At 43.2% G+C, this 21,572-nt stretch overlaps 1 protein-coding gene across 9 annotated transcripts in view; it reads left to right on the forward strand.

The window, feature by feature from the left end:
* Positions 1-18,040, forward strand: part of Plagl1 (PLAG1 like zinc finger 1) — a 40,627-nt gene extending 22,587 nt beyond the window's left edge. For 4 of the 9 annotated variants that reach the window (XM_076926872.1, XM_076926875.1, XM_076926873.1 and 1 more), the window contains 3 exons: positions 3,177-3,263; positions 12,087-12,399; positions 13,983-18,040. In XM_076926872.1, coding sequence (XP_076782987.1) covers positions 12,248-12,399; positions 13,983-15,645 — 1,815 coding nt within the window. In that variant the 5' untranslated portion in view covers positions 3,177-3,263; positions 12,087-12,247 and the 3' untranslated portion in view covers positions 15,646-18,040. Of the gene's footprint in view, positions 1-731; positions 3,264-12,086; positions 12,400-13,982 lie in introns of those variants that run through there. The other 5 variants (XM_076926874.1, XM_076926876.1, XM_076926877.1 and 2 more) reach the window with 2 other exon arrangements.
* Positions 18,041-21,572: the final 3,532 nt, after the last annotated feature.

A 21,572-nucleotide genomic window follows, 5' to 3' on the forward strand; every position in this document is an offset into this window, starting at 1 on the left:
GTGCTTGATCTGTGCAGCATGATCAGGTGGGGGAAAAAAAAACAAACAAACAATCTAAAGTCAGGACAGAATTTCTAACTCTGTAGAGGCCAGGAGGTTAGAGTGTAAGGACTCCCTGTCAGACCACACACCCCGGATTCATAGCCAGTTCAGCTGCTTGCTAGTTACAGGGGCAGGCAAGTTAGCCTACTTGCAAGAGTTCATTTGTCAATAAGTAAAGTAATAAGAACACCGGGCCACTCCTGTGATTGCCCAGGGTGCTAAGGACTTAACATTACCATTGCCTGGTGAGCATCCAAGAGTTGTGACTACATAGTGGTGTTACAGTGCTCGACAGGATCCAGCAGCAGGGATGGAGGGGAAGCCTCTGCTTTAGAAGATATTGGAGCCATGAGGGGGAAGAAGGAAGGAAAGAGTTTTTGTCCAGGATTTTAAGGAAGTTCAGGGTTGAAGATAGTGATTCGGGAGGCATACAAACTCAGGAACTATTTGAAACCTTAATTTTGTGAATGGGGAGTATAAAGATTATGTGAAATGAGAGTGCAGAGACCAGAAATAAGGCCCCCAAATCTACTAAAATTTCATGTGACCCTTGGTCAGCCTGCCTCTGTTTAAAATATCATCCTTTGGAAGAGAATATTGTCTCTCCTAGGTCTCTTCGAAGATATAATCTCATGGTTTATGATCCATCTCTGTGAGAAGATTTATTTGTAAGTTTCCAAATCAATGGGCCCCTTTGCCTATGAATGAGGTCATAGTTTAGAAAAACAAAACAAAACAAAACAAAACTTGTCGGAGAGACTTTTCCTGAGCAAACCCCACACATCTTTAAGCAAGAGAAATCTTTACGTAGAATAAAGAGTAGAATAGAATAAAAGTTTCAAGCACTTGCTTAGATCAAACCAGGAGTATCTCAAAGTGCTCAAACTGAAACAGAAGAAGTCTCTTTGTTCAACTTGAGTCTCTGTAAATGTTCAGTCAGCAGCAAACCCAGTTCATCAGCGAGGCAGAAGGCACACTGTAAACTGTAAACAAACTTCACAAGGCAGAAGGGCATTCTAGTAACCATACACTCTAGATTGGTGAAGCTTCCATTTTTGTTGTCCACGAGTGGCATTGAAAATCCATTTAAACTAATTAATGTGATTCTATTCACCACATGCCAAACTTCTTTCTTAGAAAAATGTGATTTTTCTCGATCTTCTGGAACTCCAAGACACTGCCTTAGCACAGTTTAATTTCAGAGGGTCATTTTCATCTCATGCTGCTGCTGCTGCTTCTCCTTCTCCTTCTCCTTCTCCTTCTCCTTCTCCTTCTCCTCTTCATTCTCCTCCTCCTCCTCCTCTTCATCTTCATCCTCCTTATTCTTTGTATTCTTTGTCTTCTTCCAATTGACATTTGAAAGTCATTTTTCTCAGCTTTTGAAATCTAGGCCTGAAAAGCAGTCTGCAAGTGGCATCCTGTCAAAGTGAGATAGATGAATTTTTTTTTTCCTCTTGGTCTCATCTCTGCTATGTTACACTGTTACATGAAGCATGGGATTGTCCCCTGGGCCCTGTCTGGCCTGCTCTAGAATCTCGACAGCATTGTTGAGTCTTGTGTATATGAGGCACTGCTGGGTGGGCAGGTGGGAGAGGCTGAGAAGCTTGATCCCCTCCCTGCTAGGGAAACCCTCTTTCACACCCGTTCATTCTGTGCAACAGAAGAATAGACTCCTGTGTGAGTCCGCTGCTGCCGAGTATTGTTGGAGGCAGAAAAGAATGATTTTCTCTTCGCGGTGATTTGAATATTTTGACAATGAAACCAAGCTACTCTACTGCCTGGCTTGTGAGCCTCATGTTCTGTAAGCCCCTTCCTGGGCAGCATAAGTGAGCCCCCTCCTCTCTGAATACAGAAATTGGTATTGTCCACTGAGGAGATGGGCAGACTCAATGAGGAGTCATTCAGACTAATTTTATTCTTTCGCTTTCATGTGTTTTAAATCTCTTGGGGTAAAAAAAAAAAAAAAAAAAAAAAAAAAAACCCTAGTTAACACAGGCCTCTAGACCACCCAATTAAATGACCATAGTGTGGAGCATTTTGAGATGAGGGGCGTGTTTACCCATGCAGAACAAGGACCAGACGGAAAATAAACAGGTTCAGACTAGTACATGGTTACCTCCAGATTTTGTTTTTGTTTTGTGTGTGTGTGTGTGTGTGTATGTTTTTCTGGACTATATTTGATTGTTTTTTAAACTTGTCTAAAGAAAGCTGCATTTTTTCCATCTTTAATTTAAAATGATGTTGATGTACTAAATATACAGATACAGCCTTTTTGATCAAATTAAGGAAACAGGTAGTCATGTGACTAAACCCTTTAGATGAGATAAAACAGGCTCTCGAAATCCATTGGCATCCTCCCTACCTGCAGGAAAATCAGTTTGGCAGAATAGTCTTGAGTTAGAAGAGGCCAAGTAGTAGGATGAATTGATGAACAGAGATGTTGTAGGTTTCTAAATGTGTGTAAGTGTTCAGTGGTCCATGGTTGGTATGAGGATCAGGCCCTTGAGAACTAGGGGGAACCAGTTTTCCAGGCTCCTGTCATGTTGTTTCAGTCTGTGTTGATTTGTGAAGTGGCCTTGCAATCTGCTATTAAAAAAAGAAAACAAAAAACAAAAACCTTTCCTGCTAATTCTAATGCACAGTCAGGTTTAGTACCCACTTATCTGCATATTCAATTTAGTGATGTCTGCCTTTCTGCACTGCAAATTTGCTAAATCTATATGCTTACATAAAACTGTGAAAAATGCATGTCACCCAGTTGCTGCTTTCCTTCGATTCATAATTTTATTTCAGGTTCTGTTACTGCCTAGATTTGCATACCTGTTTTATGGCATTTTAATATTGTTGTTTTAAAAGAATCCCCATTTCCTCTGAGTGCTGTTTTGAATATCTTATGTAAGCAATTTCATATTTTCCCCCCACTGTTAGAAAGCAGAGGGAACCTTCAGAGTTCTAATCCAGTTACATGAAGGACAAAGGATATACCTTAAATAAAGACCATCTATTGAGATGCTTGAGAAAGCAGTAGGGAACCTCTTTTATACCACACCAGAGGGGCAGGTATTCACAAAAGAAGGTGTGGGAGGTAGACTCATGGGAGAATATTCTAGCTTCATTCTCTGACAATGTCCAAGGTCTCTCCTCACAGGTTCGAGTCTTCAGACTTCTACAGGACTCCATCCATACCTGCCTCACAGCCAACTTTCCTGCTTACACAGAAGGTACGGAAGTTTAAAAACTATTCTTATCTGGACATGTTTGATAAGAATTCCTTGGTCCAGGTGTGGTGGTGCACAAGTGTTTAATCCCAGCACTTGGGAGGCAGAGGGCAAGTGGGTCTCCATGAGTACAAAGGCTACCAGGTTTATATAGAGAGTTCCAAGCCAACCAGGGATACACAGACTCAAAAAACATATGGAAGTACATGGCAAACTTAGGAATGCAGGGATGTGACAGTGGTCCAAGGTACTTCAAGCGAGTTTCGGTGAAACACGTCTATCCCCCCTGTCTTCACAACCCCTCATTTCCCTCTTAAACTGTACATTTTAGGATTCTTGTCTTGTAAAAGCATCTGTATACTCTACATCTTAGGGACTCTGGTAATGAAATTAGCAACCTTTCAGCTCCTCTACCCCAACTGCGGCCACAGCCTATACCTAGTGGGTCTGTGGCATTTTCTGCTGTCAATTCATAGCGATTCAAGAACCTGTAGGCTGCCTCTGCTGTCAGACCTAGGTAGTGAAGATGTGTCAGGTTGTTCTTCACTTGTGGAAGAGGATGAGCTATAAACCCATGGAGGTTGGCATTCGGGGGAAACATTCAGCTTCATCGGAGAGCCCACTGCCCATTTGGGGGATTAATCTGGAAACAGTGGCAAAAACATTTGCCCAAGGGCTCTGTGCACCCAGACATCTTGCCTTGGTAGAAATTTTAAAAAGCACAGGGCTTAGCTCTGGACAGCTAGCACTCAGCAGCACACTGAGCTCAGCCATCACTTTCTTAGCACAGTGTTCCATCAGTAAGAACAGTGGCGTTCAGCTCATTGAATTTCCAGTGCCCCTCCAGCTGTATGTATAAGGCAATTGAGTAGTATGGGAAGGCTTTACATAAGCTCAACGGGAATACTATAGTGCTGTTTTAAATATTATTTTGATTCCGATGGAAAGACAACTGTCCCTAAAAGCTGTCTTGATTCATTAACCAAGAAATTGAAATCCATACCAAGAGGGTCAGCCATGATCTGTCAGGAATGGACAACGGCCTGAGGAGTTGTGATTAGTTGGAGGAGGCTAGAGAAGAAGAATCTTTGACTTGTGTCTTCAGTTTAGAGTGCACATGACTTCAGAGGGCAGAACGTGATAACAGGGAGATCTGGAATGTGTCTGTCTAGCATTCAGGCCAGAGCCCACAGGCTAAAGAAAGAAAATGACTCAGGAGACACCTGTCTTAAGGGGGTCAAAGGGGACAGGCCCAGCCAGGATGTGCACCAACCAGGGGAAGGCAGAGAAGCTTAGGCGAGGTTATAGGTTCCAGGGAAGGGGTTGCACGTATGCCTCAGTGGGAAGTTGAGGTTATTGTAAGCCGGCTGCTTGCCCTGTAGGAGGCTCAGCTTAGAAGGGCAGATGGAGCCCCACTGTGTTGGGGGAGGGACCACACATGTGGACAGCTACTTAGAGAGTTCACATTCCTCTCCCATTGAACCCGGTATGATTGTAATGGTCTCTTACACAAAGGGCTTAAAGCTATGAATGGGGGAGGAAAAAAAGACATAAGGCAGAGAGAAAGAGTCAGACAGACAGACAGACTCCTGCCTAGTTAGTGTTCCTTTTCTTTTAAGCATTCTCCCCCATTTCCTAATATTCCTTTCCCCATGTGGAAGCTTAGAAATGTCATCTTCTTTACGTAACAGTAAAGAAAGACAAGCAGAAACTCAATAACATGTTTACTAGTGTTAACAAAAAAGAATCAGATGAGGAGAACTGTAAAGGCGCAATAATTAAATGCTTTTGCATTTCATGTTCATTTTTCTACATGAACAGTTTGCTTTGCAGATACAGAAAGTTCACTTTTTTCAAATCACAGATTCTAACTTCTGGATATCTATTCATTGATTGGGCTCTTAAAAAAAAAATAGCTCACGGGTTGTCATTTTTAAAGTGCCTGTCAAATGTGTGTCTGTGGTGATTTTAGTCCTGGACTCCATCACTGTGTGGAAAGACTCACTGGGAGCTTCTGCTCCTTTCAGAGAGTCCTGTTAGAGGGAGCCCTGACTGATGGCCTCTCTGTTAGGCAGTCTGCTGCTGCCGGCCCTGACCTCCACAGACTACTACTCCCTACATCTACTTTCATGTGCCTGAAGGGTCTCCAGTTTAGTCTGCACCTTCCCTCACCCCAGGCAGGCTGAAAGCTGGGCTCCATGTCACCATTCTCTGTCGTCTCTCTGCTGTTTTGCTTTTTCCTCCATCCACAGCGCACAGCCCCTCCCTTTTGTCAACCCAGTCTGTAAACGGCCTAGTCAGAAGCTAGCAGAACTCAGGCTGTGTAGATTCTCTGCAAGAGCAGCAAAAATTAGACCCTCAGATCATCCAGACCATCTGACAGACATGTAGGTATCCACACTCTTGGTCCTTTCCTGTTTATCTAGCAAAATCACTTGTGTGATGCTGCCCACCCCACCCAAGTCTGGAGAATCCCCTCTGGACAGTATAGATTATGAGTTTGTCTTAACTAATGGATCTAACTTCCCCTCTTCATTGTAACACAGATGGCTTTTGTTTTTCTCAGTATTAACCTGTACCCCCTCACTTCCGAGAATGGACCCAGGCTTTCTTTTCTGTCCCTGAAGGATGGTTTTATTGGGACAAAAGGCCATGCTGCTAATTAGAGTTCTGGTTGCCCATGCCCTATTCTGAGAATCACGAGGGGAGAGATCGGCTATCAGCTATAGAATAGTGACCCTACAGAGGTCTAAAGGCCAGCCAGCAGGGATTTATAGGGAGGGTGGAGTGGGGGATATGTTCTCATCTGTCACAAAGAAGCAGTTTCCGCTCCTGACCTTGACATTAGAATATCTGCTCCTAATAGCAAAGTTGTTGTTTTTTTTGTTTTGTTTTTTTTTTTTTGTTGTTTTTTTGTCTGGCTTGTCAGGCTGGTTCTCCGCCACTCATCTCACACCGACCTACCTATTCTCCATCAAGAAATAGTCATCTTAAAACAAAGATGAACCATCCCAGCCTCTGAGCCAATCCGGGACTCAACACTTGTGTTTCTGGGTAGACCTATCTGTTGGGCTCCCTTGAGGCAGTTGTCCTTTTTTGCCTGAAGGTTCTATTTAAGAATCCAGTGTGTGACACTGAGTGGAAGAGCAAAGGCCTGCAAGGATAACTCCTTTCGTGGGCTCTCCCCATCTCTCTCATCCTTCAGAAGCCCATGAGACTGTCAGAATGGAGTCACCCCATACCCCAACCCCCAGTCCACTCTGTGGGAAGAGAAGGGGTTGGCTATGGTGTTGGGGGAGGGAATGGAGACCTGTGACAGAGGACATGTGTGGTGATGGGCCCTACACTCTGCCCCCTAGCAGCTGCTGGGCAGTCATGGCTTGCTCCTTCCTCTGTGGCACTCTGAAGCTCCTATATGTCCCATTCCAGCTGTGGTGGCTTTGCCAGCCTTCTCCAGGCATTGTTCCCCTCGTCCTCCTTTCTCCCTTCCTGTGTATAAGCTTGGTGATTAGTGGGCTGATAGTATCTTCAGCCCCCTAGATAAAAACTTTATTAGTTTTGTAAAGGTAGCATATAAAGTAGTCACTGTAACATTTTATTCATACTTTTATTCTTACTGGTTAGTGCTCCTTCCCCCATCCCCTTCTTCTTCCCCCATCCCCTTCTTCTTCCCCCCACCCCCATGCATCCAGCAGCCCCTCCTGCCATGCAATTTCATTATATGCTCTCCTTTCTGCCCTCCCCCCATCTCCTGTTTCCTTCTCATGCTCTGCTTTCCAGTTTCTTAACCTGCGTGCACATATACCCAGGTACGCATTTGTACAAATTCAAATCTAGGGTTAGCACAGGAGAGTTGAACAAACCGTAACAAAGAAAAATCCCATCTGTAAAAAAGTTTACACTTTGCCAGTGGATGGGACAACCAAAGATGGTCGTTTCTAAGCCGTTTGGGTCTCCTTTATATTTCCACTGTGCACAAGTTACTTAGATGCATTTTACTAAGTTTTTGTAAAATGAGACGTAATTCTCATTTGCTGATTTTTCTCGCTACAGCCCATCCCCACAATGTCAGAGCTGAGGAATTTATGGGAAGAGGCGTCTTTGGGGCTCTGGGAACTTCATGCCCCCACATGCCTGCTTCCTTCCCCCTCCACAGCCCTAAATAGATATCTGAGGGGGAAGGCTCAGTCTGGCTGCAGCCTGCTGCAAAGAAAACAAACTTGTCTGGACCCCAGGGTTGGTGAACTTCATCCGTCTACCCTAGGGAAGAGAAACATTGATGAGTAAGGTTGCTCACGTGATGACAGAATCCCAGACCACCCATGGCAAGTTGGGGTGTGTCCCCTCTCTTCCATAGTGAGGCAGAGGACACCAGCAACTATGTACTTCAGTCTTCTTGGTGCCCCAAGCACCGTTAAAAATAAAAATTCAAGACCTAAAGCAGAAAGATTAACTCCTAGTCTTTGCTAGGTTTTCCCTCTGGATCCTTTCCTAACACCATGCGCCCTTTCCACTACCCAGGTACTAATTAATCTAAGGAGCCTGCTCACCCAGCGTTGTTGAAGCCAACTCTCTCTTTAGAGGCACATGGTCTATAAACCTCTGGTCCCACCAGTCACGCTCTCTTAGACTTTTATCATGAGTAGAGGTTCATAAAAAGCAAAAGCAAAAGCTAACCAATGGAAGCTTGTATTTTTAAGGAGAGGACATACACGTGGGCCTCACTGTCAAGTAACACAGTTGGACACTCATGGACCTGTCGTTAGTAGAGTTTCAAGAGTGGCCAGAATAATTTACCTGAAGTAAGTCCCCATTTTGAACTTTATGGCAGTCACACTGTTTGTGAACCGAAAAAAATTTTTTTTGTTCTTTGAAAATGTACAGGCGTGGTATGTACTTGGTATCCTGAAGCTTGGTTTAATCAGTTCTGTTAATTCTTGCATTTTAACCTTGAATATTAGACTTAAAAACTTTACTCTGATTTCCTTAGTATGGGCCCCCTTTCTAAGAGAGTAAGAGCTGACTTGGCAATTAATGACAGTTGAAAAGAGTCCACAGGCAGCAAACCTGATTGTGCAGCTGGCTGTGGGGAGACTGTCCCAGGGGTGATAGTGGAGCCCCTTAAATTCAATGCATGTGAATTTAAGTGAAAAATTTCCAGACAAGTCGGTGAGGATGCTTGCTAACCTGCTGAGTGAACCCTGTAGTGTGGGAGAGGTCTTCATGCCTCTATCTGGGGGAGACAGGGAAACAGGAGTTTGCAGGGCAGACAGGGAATTGTCTACATTCCAGGACTGGAAACACATTTGCTACAAGAGAATGTAGCACATTAAGGAAATAACCCAGTGGACTGATCTTTGGCCTTGATTGCCTTTGAGCGGCCACTGGAGAGAGGTCTGCAGACATGGCAGAGTGACAGGCCGTGTGGAGCCAACTTATGAGTTCATCGCAGGCAAGTGTCTTCTAAGTGATGTGTCAGCTCAAATGTCAGGGGATTTTTAACACTAGTGTCTGCATATTGAGTGCTATATATTTAACAGACTTAAATAGGCTTGCAAATGAACCCTGCAATTGGTGAGCAGCCTGAGTTCTGGGACAGGACCTATTAAATTATCACCTGTACCCATACTTGAGATCAAGTTTTGTGTAGATTGTTTGCTGCTTGAATTCTCCAAGAAACATTGTGGTAGAGCCTCCCATTTTAATCTGATAGAGCATAAGCATATGGTGTGTAGCACTCAGATTACGAGATAGTTCATTGCAAGTATTTTAATGGAATGACAGCCCCCAAAGGATTTCTCTCTCGTTTCTAACCTTAGGGATACCCTTTAAACTTTTTTTTGAATATAGGACCCCCTTAAAAATGTGAGAGAGAAATCATGGCTCAGAAAGAACCTTTCATATTTGAACTAGTAACGTAGTAGTGCTCAAAAAACAACCCCCAAGAACCAGCCAACTTAGAACATCCATCTTGGAAGACCAAAATGGAAATCCCATTTCCTCACATGTGGGCCTCACTTTGTGTTACTGGGGACAATGGAAACAGGAGCCAGAAGTCCTGGTTTATTTTGAGAATGCTATAAAACAGTTGTTCCCCATTAGATAATTGTGTTTTGCAGCACTGGGGAAGTCCTGAGTCTGCATCTGTGCTCTGACCTCTCGCTTTACAGTTGCATACCTCTAATCCCCAGGGAATACAGTCTTCCTGGATATATATATATATATATATATATATATATATATATATATATTTCTTATTCTAGTTTGATCCCCTCTCATCCCTAAAATAATCACCATGAGCAGAATGAAGCAGATGGCTCAAGGTCTTTGGTACACTGGCAGTTCTGGATCACTCACTCAGTATTTTTAGAATCAGGAGGACTGAAAATTAAGTCCTGAGATGTTTTGGCAGGGGGTGGGGGAGGGAGGAGGAAGACTTACTATCTTTCCAGGGCAACAGGTGTTGAAATAGTAGAATTATGTGTGTGTGTGTGTGATTCGAATGCAATTTGTATGTCAAGAGACAGGATGGATTGACTCTCTTCAGGACCATAGCCCTTCAGCTCTGTTGTAATTGTTGGTGGTTTTCTAGATAGTAGGCAGTCTATTTTAAGCACATCAAATTTTAATGGAGGAATAGAATTCACAGTATACAGCTAGTATGAACTAGGTGAGGGGTGGCTGAGACATAGCATATATATCTACATGACTAACCTTTTTTTTTTTTTTGACATTTTGATTATGTCAGGAAAACAGTGCAAACCTGAGTATTTTAAGTTCCCATATATATCTAATATGCAAGGATGTTGAGTGAATTTTGATACTATGAAACTGAGAACCACTAAAGACTACCCAAAGCGATTAAGAATGTTCACAGTGGTATGGTTTATCAGCTCCACGTTTTCGGGTGAGGTTTGCCTTTTGTGTTAGGCTGGGTTTGTTTAACACAACATAAAAAAAAATCAACAAGACAAAGTTTTAGGAAAGGCTGTTCTTGAAGTATATATGCTAAGTATAAGGCATTTGAGAGACTTTTGTGTAGAGCTTTTCTGTCTGGGGAACTTAAAAGTTGGAGGAAATCTGCCTTCCTTTTGAGTAGTAAATCATAGTCTCTTTTGTCTCTGAGTGCACCCAGTCCGAGAAGGCCCAGGGGAAATGGTGTGGGCGAAGACCACGGTTGTTGGTATTTGCAGTCAAGGAAAGAAGTGACTAGGGAACGGGGCTGACAAACTGCAGTGTCATGGGACAACTATAAAAAAAAAAAAAAAAAAACCCGGAGAAAATACCATTTTTCTGCTTCACCCACAGTATATTGATAAGCAGTGACTCACCGAAGGGTCACATCTGCAGAGAAACTAAGACCGCCATTGCTCCTTCTGCCGCTTCTTATCTTCTTTCCCCATGTGTCTGGCCCATGCTGGCTCCTGCTACTTCGAGTTATTGGAGGTGTACACGGGGGTAGATGCCATGTCTCATTGCTCCATCACGCACATAGCTCAATAGCTAGGAAGCATTAGCTGTGTGTACCCTGGCACATAGCTTTTATCCCATAAATACTACATATTTTGTGATTTCTTTTTCCTCTTCAGGTTACAATCACAAATGGAAAGATTATGTCACTGCTGTTTCAGTTGCTTGTCCCCCAGCAGCCTTCACATATGCTATGTGGTTATATAAACCAAGAAGCTAGGATTCACAGTAAAGCTGGAATATGAACTGGGATCCTTGCTCCCCTCCCCCCTGTGTTAATAAAATAGGTGAACTAAACCGCTGTGTTTCTGCAAAACACCTGAGGTTTAACCAGTAGCACAGTTATGTGCAAGAAAAGCCCAGCCTTTTCCCCATCTCTTGACAGGGAATCCAAGAGTCTGCCTCTGTCACTCACTCCTACAATAGCTACTGGCTGCCTGTGGTTGCTGAAATCTAACTTAAGATAGTTGTGACTTCCCAGCATCAGGAATTGTGGTGTGGGGTGGGAGGGAGGAGAGCGCGGAGGGGCATTGTTCGTATCACACTCCGTTGTAGAAAGTTCCGTTGGGCATACTGTTCATCTCCTAAAGCAAGAGTTGGGGAGAGTAAATTTCCTTAGATAAAAATTGAAAAAAGTCAGTGTACCAGAATTGACAAATTGGTGATGGGACTACAGAATCTTCCCCACTGGCTCCTCCATCTTGATGCGAGTTCAGTGCTAATTTAGCTATGAAGGGTTAGCGGGAATAGAGCGCTTCATACTTTATAGGCTTATAGCTTCACCGCATCAGCGCAACTAGGCTTCATTTCCCCATATTCTTGTTTGTATCGGGCCTCCTGCATAGTGATCTTACAAACAAATTCACCGAGATGTATACAAATGATTTCTTCCCATCCTCTGAGAGTTTAAACAGGTGCTGGAAACAACCTCTCTTATGCTCACAGTGCATGAAGAGGAAAAAGCTCATGGTTTGAATAAGGGGTGGTCATTGTGAATCAGTAACGCACGACAACACAAATAGGGAGGCTTACCCCTCCCCCCACCCTCCACCCCCCCACCCCTCGCGCCCTTGAGTCGGTCAACTGAGTCTCACACTGAGCTGACAACAATAAAGTTGATAATCTTGAGTCTATGGAGGTAGCAGTTCTTATTAGGAGAGAGTGTTTCGTGAACTACCAGGACACAGGGGCTCCAGAGGGACGGAAAGCAAGAAGGGAGAATGGGTTGCCAGGCCCATCTGAGCCTCTTAAAGGAACGTACTGATTGCAGGTCATTGGCTTGAATTCGGTGGTGCTGGTGGGGGATAGAGTTTTCCAATAGCTCATGTGAGGAAACCATTCCTCTTCTCTCCACAGACACCCAGCTATCGTACTCTGGATCTCTCCCAGCTGCTAGGCTGTGGTGCTACCTTTCTGAAGTCAAGCTGTAGTGACTCCCTACCTTCTTTCTGCCCATGCTTAAATGGCACAGCAGTTCCTCGGCACATCTGAAGAAGAAAGTGTGAGAAGCAAAGACCATGGCTCCATTCCGCTGTCAGAAATGTGGCAAGTCCTTCCTCACCCTGGAGAAGTTCACCGTCCACAATTATTCCCACTCCAGGGAGCGCCCATTCAAGTGCTCGAAGGCTGAGTGTGGCAAAGCCTTCGTCTCCAAGTATAAACTGATGAGGTAAGAGGCGTTAGGAGGGGGTGCGCTTTTACTTGGGCCTTTAAGTGTCTCCTCAGGCCTGCAGGGCTCTCGCAGAAGGGGAAAAGAAGGCAGGGTGTGGGTGCATTTAGCCTGTTAGGCACTCTTTAAAGCCCTATCTTCAGTGATTACTGGAGTATCCGGTACTCCATTGACGACTGTGACACCTGGAGACATGGAATTCACTTGTGTATTTAGAGTTTGTGCATGTATGTTTCTTAGGGTCCAGGATCTATGAAAGCAGTGATTTTTCACATGAGTCCTTTAAAAGAGAGTTTGTATATAATATGAATTATTTCTCTAGTGTTGATTATGTACTCGCTACTATTATATAAGTGGTCCCCGAGATGTACAATGGATTTTGGTGACAATCTATGTAATCAGACTGCAGCCTGACCTACAGTGAGTGCTGTCTGTATACTTCTCTTGGTATGGCTTATGTCTAATCTTCACAAAATGGTTCCTCAAGATTCAACTTGCTGACAACTCACATGCAAATGCATGGGTAAGAGAACTAGCAACCCAACTTCCAATCTGAGTGGTAGAAGCCCTGCATTATCATCCCATCTTGGGGTACTTCAGAGGAAGGTACTTAAAAGAGATAAAAAGAAGATATAAATTATGCTCCTGACCTTAAGAACATCACTATTACTGATAATGTAATATAATTTGATGTTTAAAATAAGACTGAAAATGCTTCTGTACTTTACATTTCAAATGTCTTCAGTTGTAGGCCATACTCTGGTTGTCATAGTAACAGCATCAAGTGCCCACCATGTGCACTGATTGTGTCAGGGACTCCCTGGTTAGTATCAAACTCATTCCATGTGTATGCAGGTATCTTTCCTTAAACACAGAGGGTAGCCGTGGCTTCTGTGGGGCTACCTCATGGTACCGTGGGAGGTCTGGGGAGAAAGTACAGTGGGGGCAACAGATTATTGTACTAAGTAGAATTAGTTAGAAAGGCAATGGTAAGTCAAATGGGTGCTTTAAGAGCTGTTGAAGAGGAGGTAGTGGTTTAGGAGAAATGATTTGTTTTATCAAGGTGGAAGGTAGACCCAAAGCAGGAAGCAGTGGACATCAACCGAGACCCTCTGTCCATGCCCCAGCCCTCTGTCTTCCCTGGCCAGAAGCCATACTCTTTCATGGAAGTAGAGAGGGCCGAGAGGGCAGGGTATTTAGCTTCATCTTAAAGGTGGTGGGGCAGCAACCATTGCTGCCTAACTTTCATTTTATAAGCAGAGACTGAGGAGAAATATCATACATCTATTTCACCCCTTCCTGAAAAATATATTTCATAGCCATATTTTTTTTAAATCTGTAGATACCAGGAAAATTCAGTCTTTCTTAATAGGCATAAAGTTGAATCTGCCTTTTAGTAATTCTTGGCTTTTTAAATGGTAAAATGTTGTATTCATAGGGATACTAAAGGAAAGGTAGTTTACAAATGAAAATGTCACTAAGACCTAGAGAAAATAATTAGAAACATCTTGAAAGTGGTGCCTCAGTCTTCCATTCATAAAATAACTCTGTTGCAAACTGTACCCCTTCCGTTTTGCTTCCAGACACATGGCTACACACTCACCGCAGAAGATTCACCAGTGTGCTCACTGTGAGAAGACATTCAACCGGAAGGATCACCTGAAGAATCACCTCCAGACCCACGATCCGAACAAGATCTCCTACGTTTGTGAGGATTGCGGCAAGAAGTACCACACCATGCTGGGCTACAAGAGGCACCTGGCCCTGCATTCGGCCAGCAGTGGCGATCTCACCTGTGGGGTCTGCACCCTGGAGCTGGGGAGCACCGAGGTCCTGCTGGACCACCTCAAGTCCCACGCGGAAGAAAAGGCTCAGCACGCGCCCCGGGAGAAGAAACACCAGTGCGACCACTGTGATAGGTGCTTCTACACCCGCAAAGATGTGCGTCGCCACCTGGTGGTCCACACAGGATGCAAGGACTTCCTGTGTCAGTTCTGTGCCCAGAGATTTGGGCGCAAAGACCACCTCACTCGTCACACCAAGAAGACCCACTCCCAGGAGCTGATGCAAGAGAGTATGCAGGCAGGAGAGTACCAGAGCAATTTCCAACCCATTGCGCCTCCGCCTTCATTCCAGATAAAGGCTGATCCCATGCCTTCTTTCCAGTTAGGAGTGCCCCCCGAGAATGGGCTTGATGGTGGCTTGCCACCCGAGGTTCATGGTCTAGTGCTTGCTCCCCTGGAAGAGACTATGCTGTCTATGCCGCCTATGCAGCTTATGGAGCCTATGGAGCCTATGGAGCCTATGGAGCCAATGGCGCTTATGCAGCCGATGCCAGAGCAGCCTTTTACTCTGCACCCTGGGGTAGTTCCCACCTCTCCTCCCCCAATTATTCTTCAGGAGCATAAGTATAATCCTGTTCCTACCTCATATGCCCCATTTGTAGGCATGCCGGTTAAAGCAGATGGCAAGGCCTTTTGCAACATGGGTTTCTTTGAGGAATTTCCTCTGCAGGAGGCTCAGCCGCCCTTCAAGTTCAACCCATGTTTTGAGATGCCTAAAGAGGGGTTTGGGAAAGTCACCCTGCCCAAAGAGCTGCTGGTAGATGCTGTGAATATAACCATTCCTGCCTCTCTGGAGATCTCCTCCGTATTGGGGTTTTGGCAGCTCCCCCCTCCCACTCCCCAGAATGGCTTTGTGAATAGCACCATCCCCGTGGGGCCTGGGGAGCCACTGCCCCATAGGATAACTTGTCTGGCCCAGCAGCAGCCACCACCACTGCCGCCTCCACCACCTCTGCCTCTGCCACAGCCGCTGCCACAGCCAGTGCCACAGCCACAGATGCAGCCCCAGTTTCAGCTGCAGATCCAGCCGCAGTTCCAAATGCAGCCCCAGATGCAGCTGCAGCCACTACAGCTGCAGCTACCACAGCTGCTGCCTCAGCTGCAGCTGCAGCAGCATCCTGAGCCAGATCCAGAGCTAGAGCTAGAGCCAGAGGAAGAGGAAGAGGAAGAAGAAGAGGAGGAGGAGGAGGAGGAAGAGGCAGAAGAAGAGGAAGAACCAGAGGCAGAGGCAGAAGAAGATGAAGAGGCAGAAGATGAAGATGAAGAACCACAGCCAGAAGCAGTCCAAATAGCAGTGAGCGCTGTGAATATGGGCCAGCCCCCATTACCCCCAACTCCCCATATTTTCACCGCTGGCTCCAACACTGCTATTCTGCCCCATTTCCATCATGCCTTCAGATAAACTGTTTTTTTTTTTTTTAAGAGGGTGCTTCTCTTAAACATCAGTTACAGTTTGAGACATCAGTTACAGTTTGAGGAGAAGCACTGGAAAACAGGAATGGGGCTTTAGCTTATTTGCCGTGAGTAGCTTGAGAAAAGAATTCTCTAACTGCATGTGTTGTGCCAATACACACCCATAGTATTCATGCTTTAGTGAGTGGGGGCGTATTCTGTAATCGAACTGCAAATATCCTCATATTAGTATCCTCGTATTAGTATCCTCATATTATTACCCTCATATTATCCTCATATTATTCTCATATTATTATCCTCTTTATCATATAATCACAACGTGATTACGTGATAAGATCCAAAACATGAGCTGCTATTTTGTAAATATCGTGTTGAGTGTTAGCTGTTGTAGTAACGTTAGCTATGTGACTGTGTGTAGCCTAGAAAGGGCATGGTGGTAAAGTTTGGATTTCTCCAACTTAGAAGGTGTTTTTAGGAGAAGTGGGTAATCTTCGAATGGCGATTATAACTAGGCTGTGTGTTTCTTTTCAGGGACTCATCTACCTTCAGAATTAGATGTAGTTTAGTTACTCTTCTTGTTAGCTTCTCTGTAGTTTATTCTTCTTGTAGCCTACTGTGTAGCTTTATAGAAAAGTTCCTGTGAAACTATCGATGTCTCCGTTTTTAAAGTGAATTTTAAGTGTACTCTTCAATATTTTTCATGTTATGTTGTTCCAATGTGAGTTATGACTTCATTTATCTTAAAGACAAAACTGGTTGTCAGTCATATATGACAGGAAGAAAGAAATCACAATGTAGCCAAGTCAAGTGGCTAACTAATTGAAAGAAGCATCAATCAAAAGTGGTTTTCGGACTGTGATACTCATTATGTTTTTAACAGGAATTTAAGAAAATGTACTGGAATTTTTTAAAAGCATAAGTATATTAGATAAGAATTTTCTTTGCCTACCTTAACCTACTACTTAAGCTGCCTAAGTTCTGACAAGTTGTTTGTAGTCACCAATAGAAAAATGTATCTGTAGTTGATCAATTTAAGTCGTTGTTAGTTTGTATCCCAAGAGGATTGCTGTTTGCAATGTAACTGTACTTGTAATCTCACTTGATATCTTGTTAATCAATTTTGAAAGTGTAAAACCTAACCTTTGAAGACTCTGTATTTCGTTTTTGAGACTGTATCTCCCAGCATATATCTCCTAACCTTTGAAGACTCTGTATTTCGTTTTTGAGACTGTATCTCCCAGCATGTATCTCCTAACCTTTGAAGACTCTGTATTTCGTTTTTGAGACTGTATCTCCCAGCATATATCTCCTAACCTTTGAAGACTCTGTATTTCGTTTTTGAGACTGTATCTCCCAGCATGTATCTCCTAACCTTTGAAGACTCTGTATTTCGTTTTTGAGACTGTATCTCCCAGCATATATCTCCTAACCTTTGAAGACTCTGTATTTCATTTTTGAGACTGTGTCTCCCAGCATATATCTCCTAACCTTTGAAGACTTTGTATTTTGTTTTTGAGACTGTATCTCCCAGCATATATCTCCTAACCTTTGAAGACTCTGTATTTCATTTTTGAAACTGTCTTTCCCAGCAAATGTATCTTAACCTTTGAAGACTCTGTACTTCGTTTTTGAGACTGTACCTCCCAGCATGTATCTCCTAACCTTTGAAGACTCTGTATTTCGTTTTTGAGACTGTATCACCCAGCATATATCTCCTAACCTTTGAAGACTTTGTATTTCATTTTTGAAACTGTCTTTCCCAGCAAATGTATCTTAACCTTTGAAGACTCTGTATTTCGTTTTTGAGACTGTATCTCCCAGCATGTATCTCCTAACCTTTGAAGACTCTGTATTTCATTTTTGAGACTGTATTACCCAGCATATATCTCCTAACCTTTGAAGACTCTGTATTTCGTTTTTGAGACTGTATTACCCAGCATATATCTCCTAACCTTTGAAGACTTTGTATTTCATTTTTGAAACTGTCTTTCCCAGCAAATGTATCTTAACCTTTGAAGACTCTGTATTTCGTTTTTGAGACTGTATTACCCAGCATGTATCTCCTAACCTTTGAAGACTCTGTATTTCATTTTTGAGACTGTATCTCCCAGCATGTATCTTCTAAACTTTGAAGACTCTGTATTTCGTTTTTGAGACTGTATTACCCAGCATGTATCTCCTAAACTTTGAAGACTCTGTATTTCATTTTTGAAAGAGTGTATCTTCCAGCATATGTCTCCTAAACTTTGAAGACTCTGTACTTCGTTTTTGAGACTGTATCTCCCAGCATGTATTTCTTAACCTTTGAAGACTCTGTATTTCCTTTTTGAGACTTTTCCCCCAGCATATATATCTACATATAATAAACGCTAAGCATCTGGCAATCTTCTGTCTTTTCATTTAGCGACACCAGTGGCATCCCATTGAGCTAGAAAACCTTCCCAGTTCCCTTCCGCCCCCTCCTGGTCATTTCTTTTTCTGAAAGTACTTTTCAGCACTGTGGGAACTTTACATCTTTTGAATAAATTATGACTTAAGAAAAACCTATAAACTCAGGTCACATTCTCAGTACTGAGTCTTATGATGTCACATGATTTATTTCTGATGCATGGGTCTAGCCACCAGAGTTTAGTGTATCCTGGACTACCATAATTCAGTTTCACAATAGTGTTTACAATTGATTTCTGATCCCTCTTAGACAACTTGTTCCCTATTGGGATTTCTTCAAAAAACATTATACCCTTTAGATACAACAGGGTTTTTTGTTGTTGCTGTTTTGGGGTGTGTGTGTGTTAGTTCTAGATGAGGGTGTGAGAGAATGTGAAGCCTTGAAGAAATCGTGTCAACAAGCCCAAGGTCTGGGTTGAAGCCAGTGACTGTAATGGGGAACCTTGCACTATGGGGTCAGCTGTGAGACCAGGGTCCATAAGCCACAGTTGACCCAGAGTAGACAATGAGGCAGCGAGATAACCTCCTGGGATCAAATTCATGGTTCTAAGATATCTTAGTTCCCACAGTCCCCCTCTTCCTCTGGGTGGGAAGGCAGTCTCCCCAAACAATAGTTAACCTCAGCCAAGGTTGGGTATATGCTTCCACAAATACCTTTACATAGGCTACTGTGGTCTGTGGTCCGTTGCAAAAAATACTTGACTTTCCTGTATGTGAAACAATGGCATTTGGTCCCCATGGTCTAGATCATTGGTGTTACGGAATGCTTCACTGGCAGTGGGAGTAGCCTGGGATTCTTCTTGCTGACATGTTGACAGAGAATGTGGCTTAGTTTTCCTAACTAAACTTCCCTGATTAAGAAAACGTTCTTGGACTAAAAAGTATGAACCAAATGTAAATGCCTACAAAAGTATGTTTCCTGACCCTTTAGACTCCGGAAAGAAGGAAGACTTGACTCAGCACTAAGCACAATTCTGTAAACAAAGCAATGATAAAAACTGAGACTAGGAGGCTTCAGGTTTGACTCAGACAAATGTGGTGCAAAGCTGCCCCACCTGCCTCAAGCGACCATCAGAAAGTAAATATTTAAGTTATAATTCACAACAGTAGCAAAATCACAGTTCTGAAGTAGCAATGAAAATAATTTTATGGTTGGGTGTCATCACAACACGAGAAACTGTATTAATGGGTTACAGCATTAGGAAGGTTGAGAACACTGAACTACATGTTGTTCTATGACACTAATAATATAATCTATCCAGGTGACTGAGACATTGGGCTATGACACCAACAGCCATGTTTTGCCTGGGGTTGCAGGGCGGGCTGGGACTCAAGACGCCAGCTGGGGCTTGCAGAAACCATTACAAGGAATTAAAGCCTTTTTTTTCACAGCAAGAGAATGTACCTTCAACCTTTTCCCTCCACTCCAAGAAATGTAATTTGGGGCTGAATTTGGGATGGTATACATTTTCAGTCGCAGCCCTTGAGAGGCAGAGGCAGCCAGATCTACAATTTAGATCCATGCCTATATACACAATGAGTACACACACACACATATATGTACATTTATATGACAGCATACAAACTGTTTGGTAGACTGACCTATCTCAGACACTTCTATATGGTGTATATAGGAATGTGTAGAGTAAGGATGGGAGGTGCTGGAAAGATGACCCAGTAGTTAAGAGCACTTGCTGCTTTTGGAGAGGACCCGGGTTTGGTTCCCAGCACCCAGATGATTGCTTACAAATGTCTGTAACTCCAGTTCCAGGAGATCTGACACTCTCTTCTGACTTCTGCAGGGCATGAGGCATACATGTAGTGCCCGTTCATACTGCATATAATTTACACCCACATCATGCACATTAAATAAATTTTAAAAATCATAGCATTAAAAATAAAGTAGGAATAATTAGTAACCACAGTTTAATAGATGCACATATAAAAAAAAGGGACGTTATGGTTTTGACATAGAATGAAGTGGGTTGAAAGTTGATGTTCTCTTCAGGCAATTAAGGTTCTCTAATGACTAGTTCACAAAAGGATATAAATATCAAAAACACATTGTCATTCTTAAATGTCTTAAGGACACTTCAAGCAAATCTTCAATCTTTAAACCAGACATTATGATTTAAGCTGGTAAATTTAATGACATTTGAAAAATGTCAAAAGGGCAGATAAAGTTGAAAGCTAATATCACTTGTTCTGAATGATGCCCGACAAGAACAGACATTTTTTGGAGGTGTTTCTGAGTGCCTACACACCCAGGCTGCAGAGCCCCAGGAAGCCATTCTGCAGTTATAAAGAGAAAGGATATGAACATTACCTCCTGGGTTTCTACATGGAAAATGTTAGGTAACCTGGGCCTTTGAAGCCCTTGGAAACATGATGCTTGCTTAGTCTCTGGGCCAGTCTTCAGACCGTCAAGTTAAATCACAATGGACTCATGCATACCCAGCAGAACTATCCAGGAGGAAGACATATGAGTCTATGGATGTGAGCACAAGGTATCTTTTTAGGGGAAGTATATTTGTTAAAAAACAAAACAAAACAACCCAAAAAAACCGACAGGTCAAAGGGAAGGAATATTCCCTTTCCTATACAGCCAAGACATAAACATGACTAGAAATAGCTCACTGAACTGCTTGATTTGCAAGCATAAGGATATGATTTCAATCTTTGGAACCTATGCTTTTTACAAAAGATGCCAGGGATGGTGAAGTGTGTTTATAATCCCAGAGCTAGAGGGACAGAAATAGGGAGTTTCCTGGTGTTCAGTAGCCACCTAGCCTAGTTAAGTTGCATTTTGGGCCAGTGAGAAACACTGATTCAAAAGAAAGAGTCAGCTAGTACCCGGAGATAAGACTGGGGCCTGTCCTTTGACTTCCATGTGCGTAGGTACACTTCACACACACACACACCTGTATACACACTTGAATACGCATGTATAAAAGAAAATCTAGGTGTCCTTACACACCACAAGCTTAGCAAGCAGCTTCAAAGAAACACTTTGTCAGGCCCACTCAGGGCTTCCTTGCTCCAGGCCCCTTCTCTCAGAGGTTCACTTACTGGACCCTGGACACATGACCAGCTGCAGTGGGATACATGTGGCTTTGTGCTTACCTGGTCTTTAGGAGTTAAATCTGTTTTAGAAGATTTACTAAATCCCTGTCTGAGTTTTCCTCCAGAAGCAAGATCCATGGCTAATCCTTTGCAAACATAAACAGATTTGTTATTATGTCAAAAGGGAACATTCCCAAGGAGGGTGGAAGTAAGGCACAGTTGTGAAACCCTCACACTAAATTCCAAACTCCCTGTTCTTGTTTTCTTTTTGGTATCTATAGACACAGACTTACTCGTTCTTGAACTTGAGGCACTAAATAAATATATAAATAAATGAATATGAACACACAGACAACAGGGACCATTTGGACTGATTTGGCCACCACCTTATAGCCTGTGGTCCAC

The sequence above is a fragment of the Arvicanthis niloticus genome, chromosome 28, assembly GCF_011762505.2.
Source record: "Arvicanthis niloticus isolate mArvNil1 chromosome 28, mArvNil1.pat.X, whole genome shotgun sequence".
Lineage (NCBI taxonomy): Eukaryota > Metazoa > Chordata > Mammalia > Rodentia > Muridae > Arvicanthis > Arvicanthis niloticus.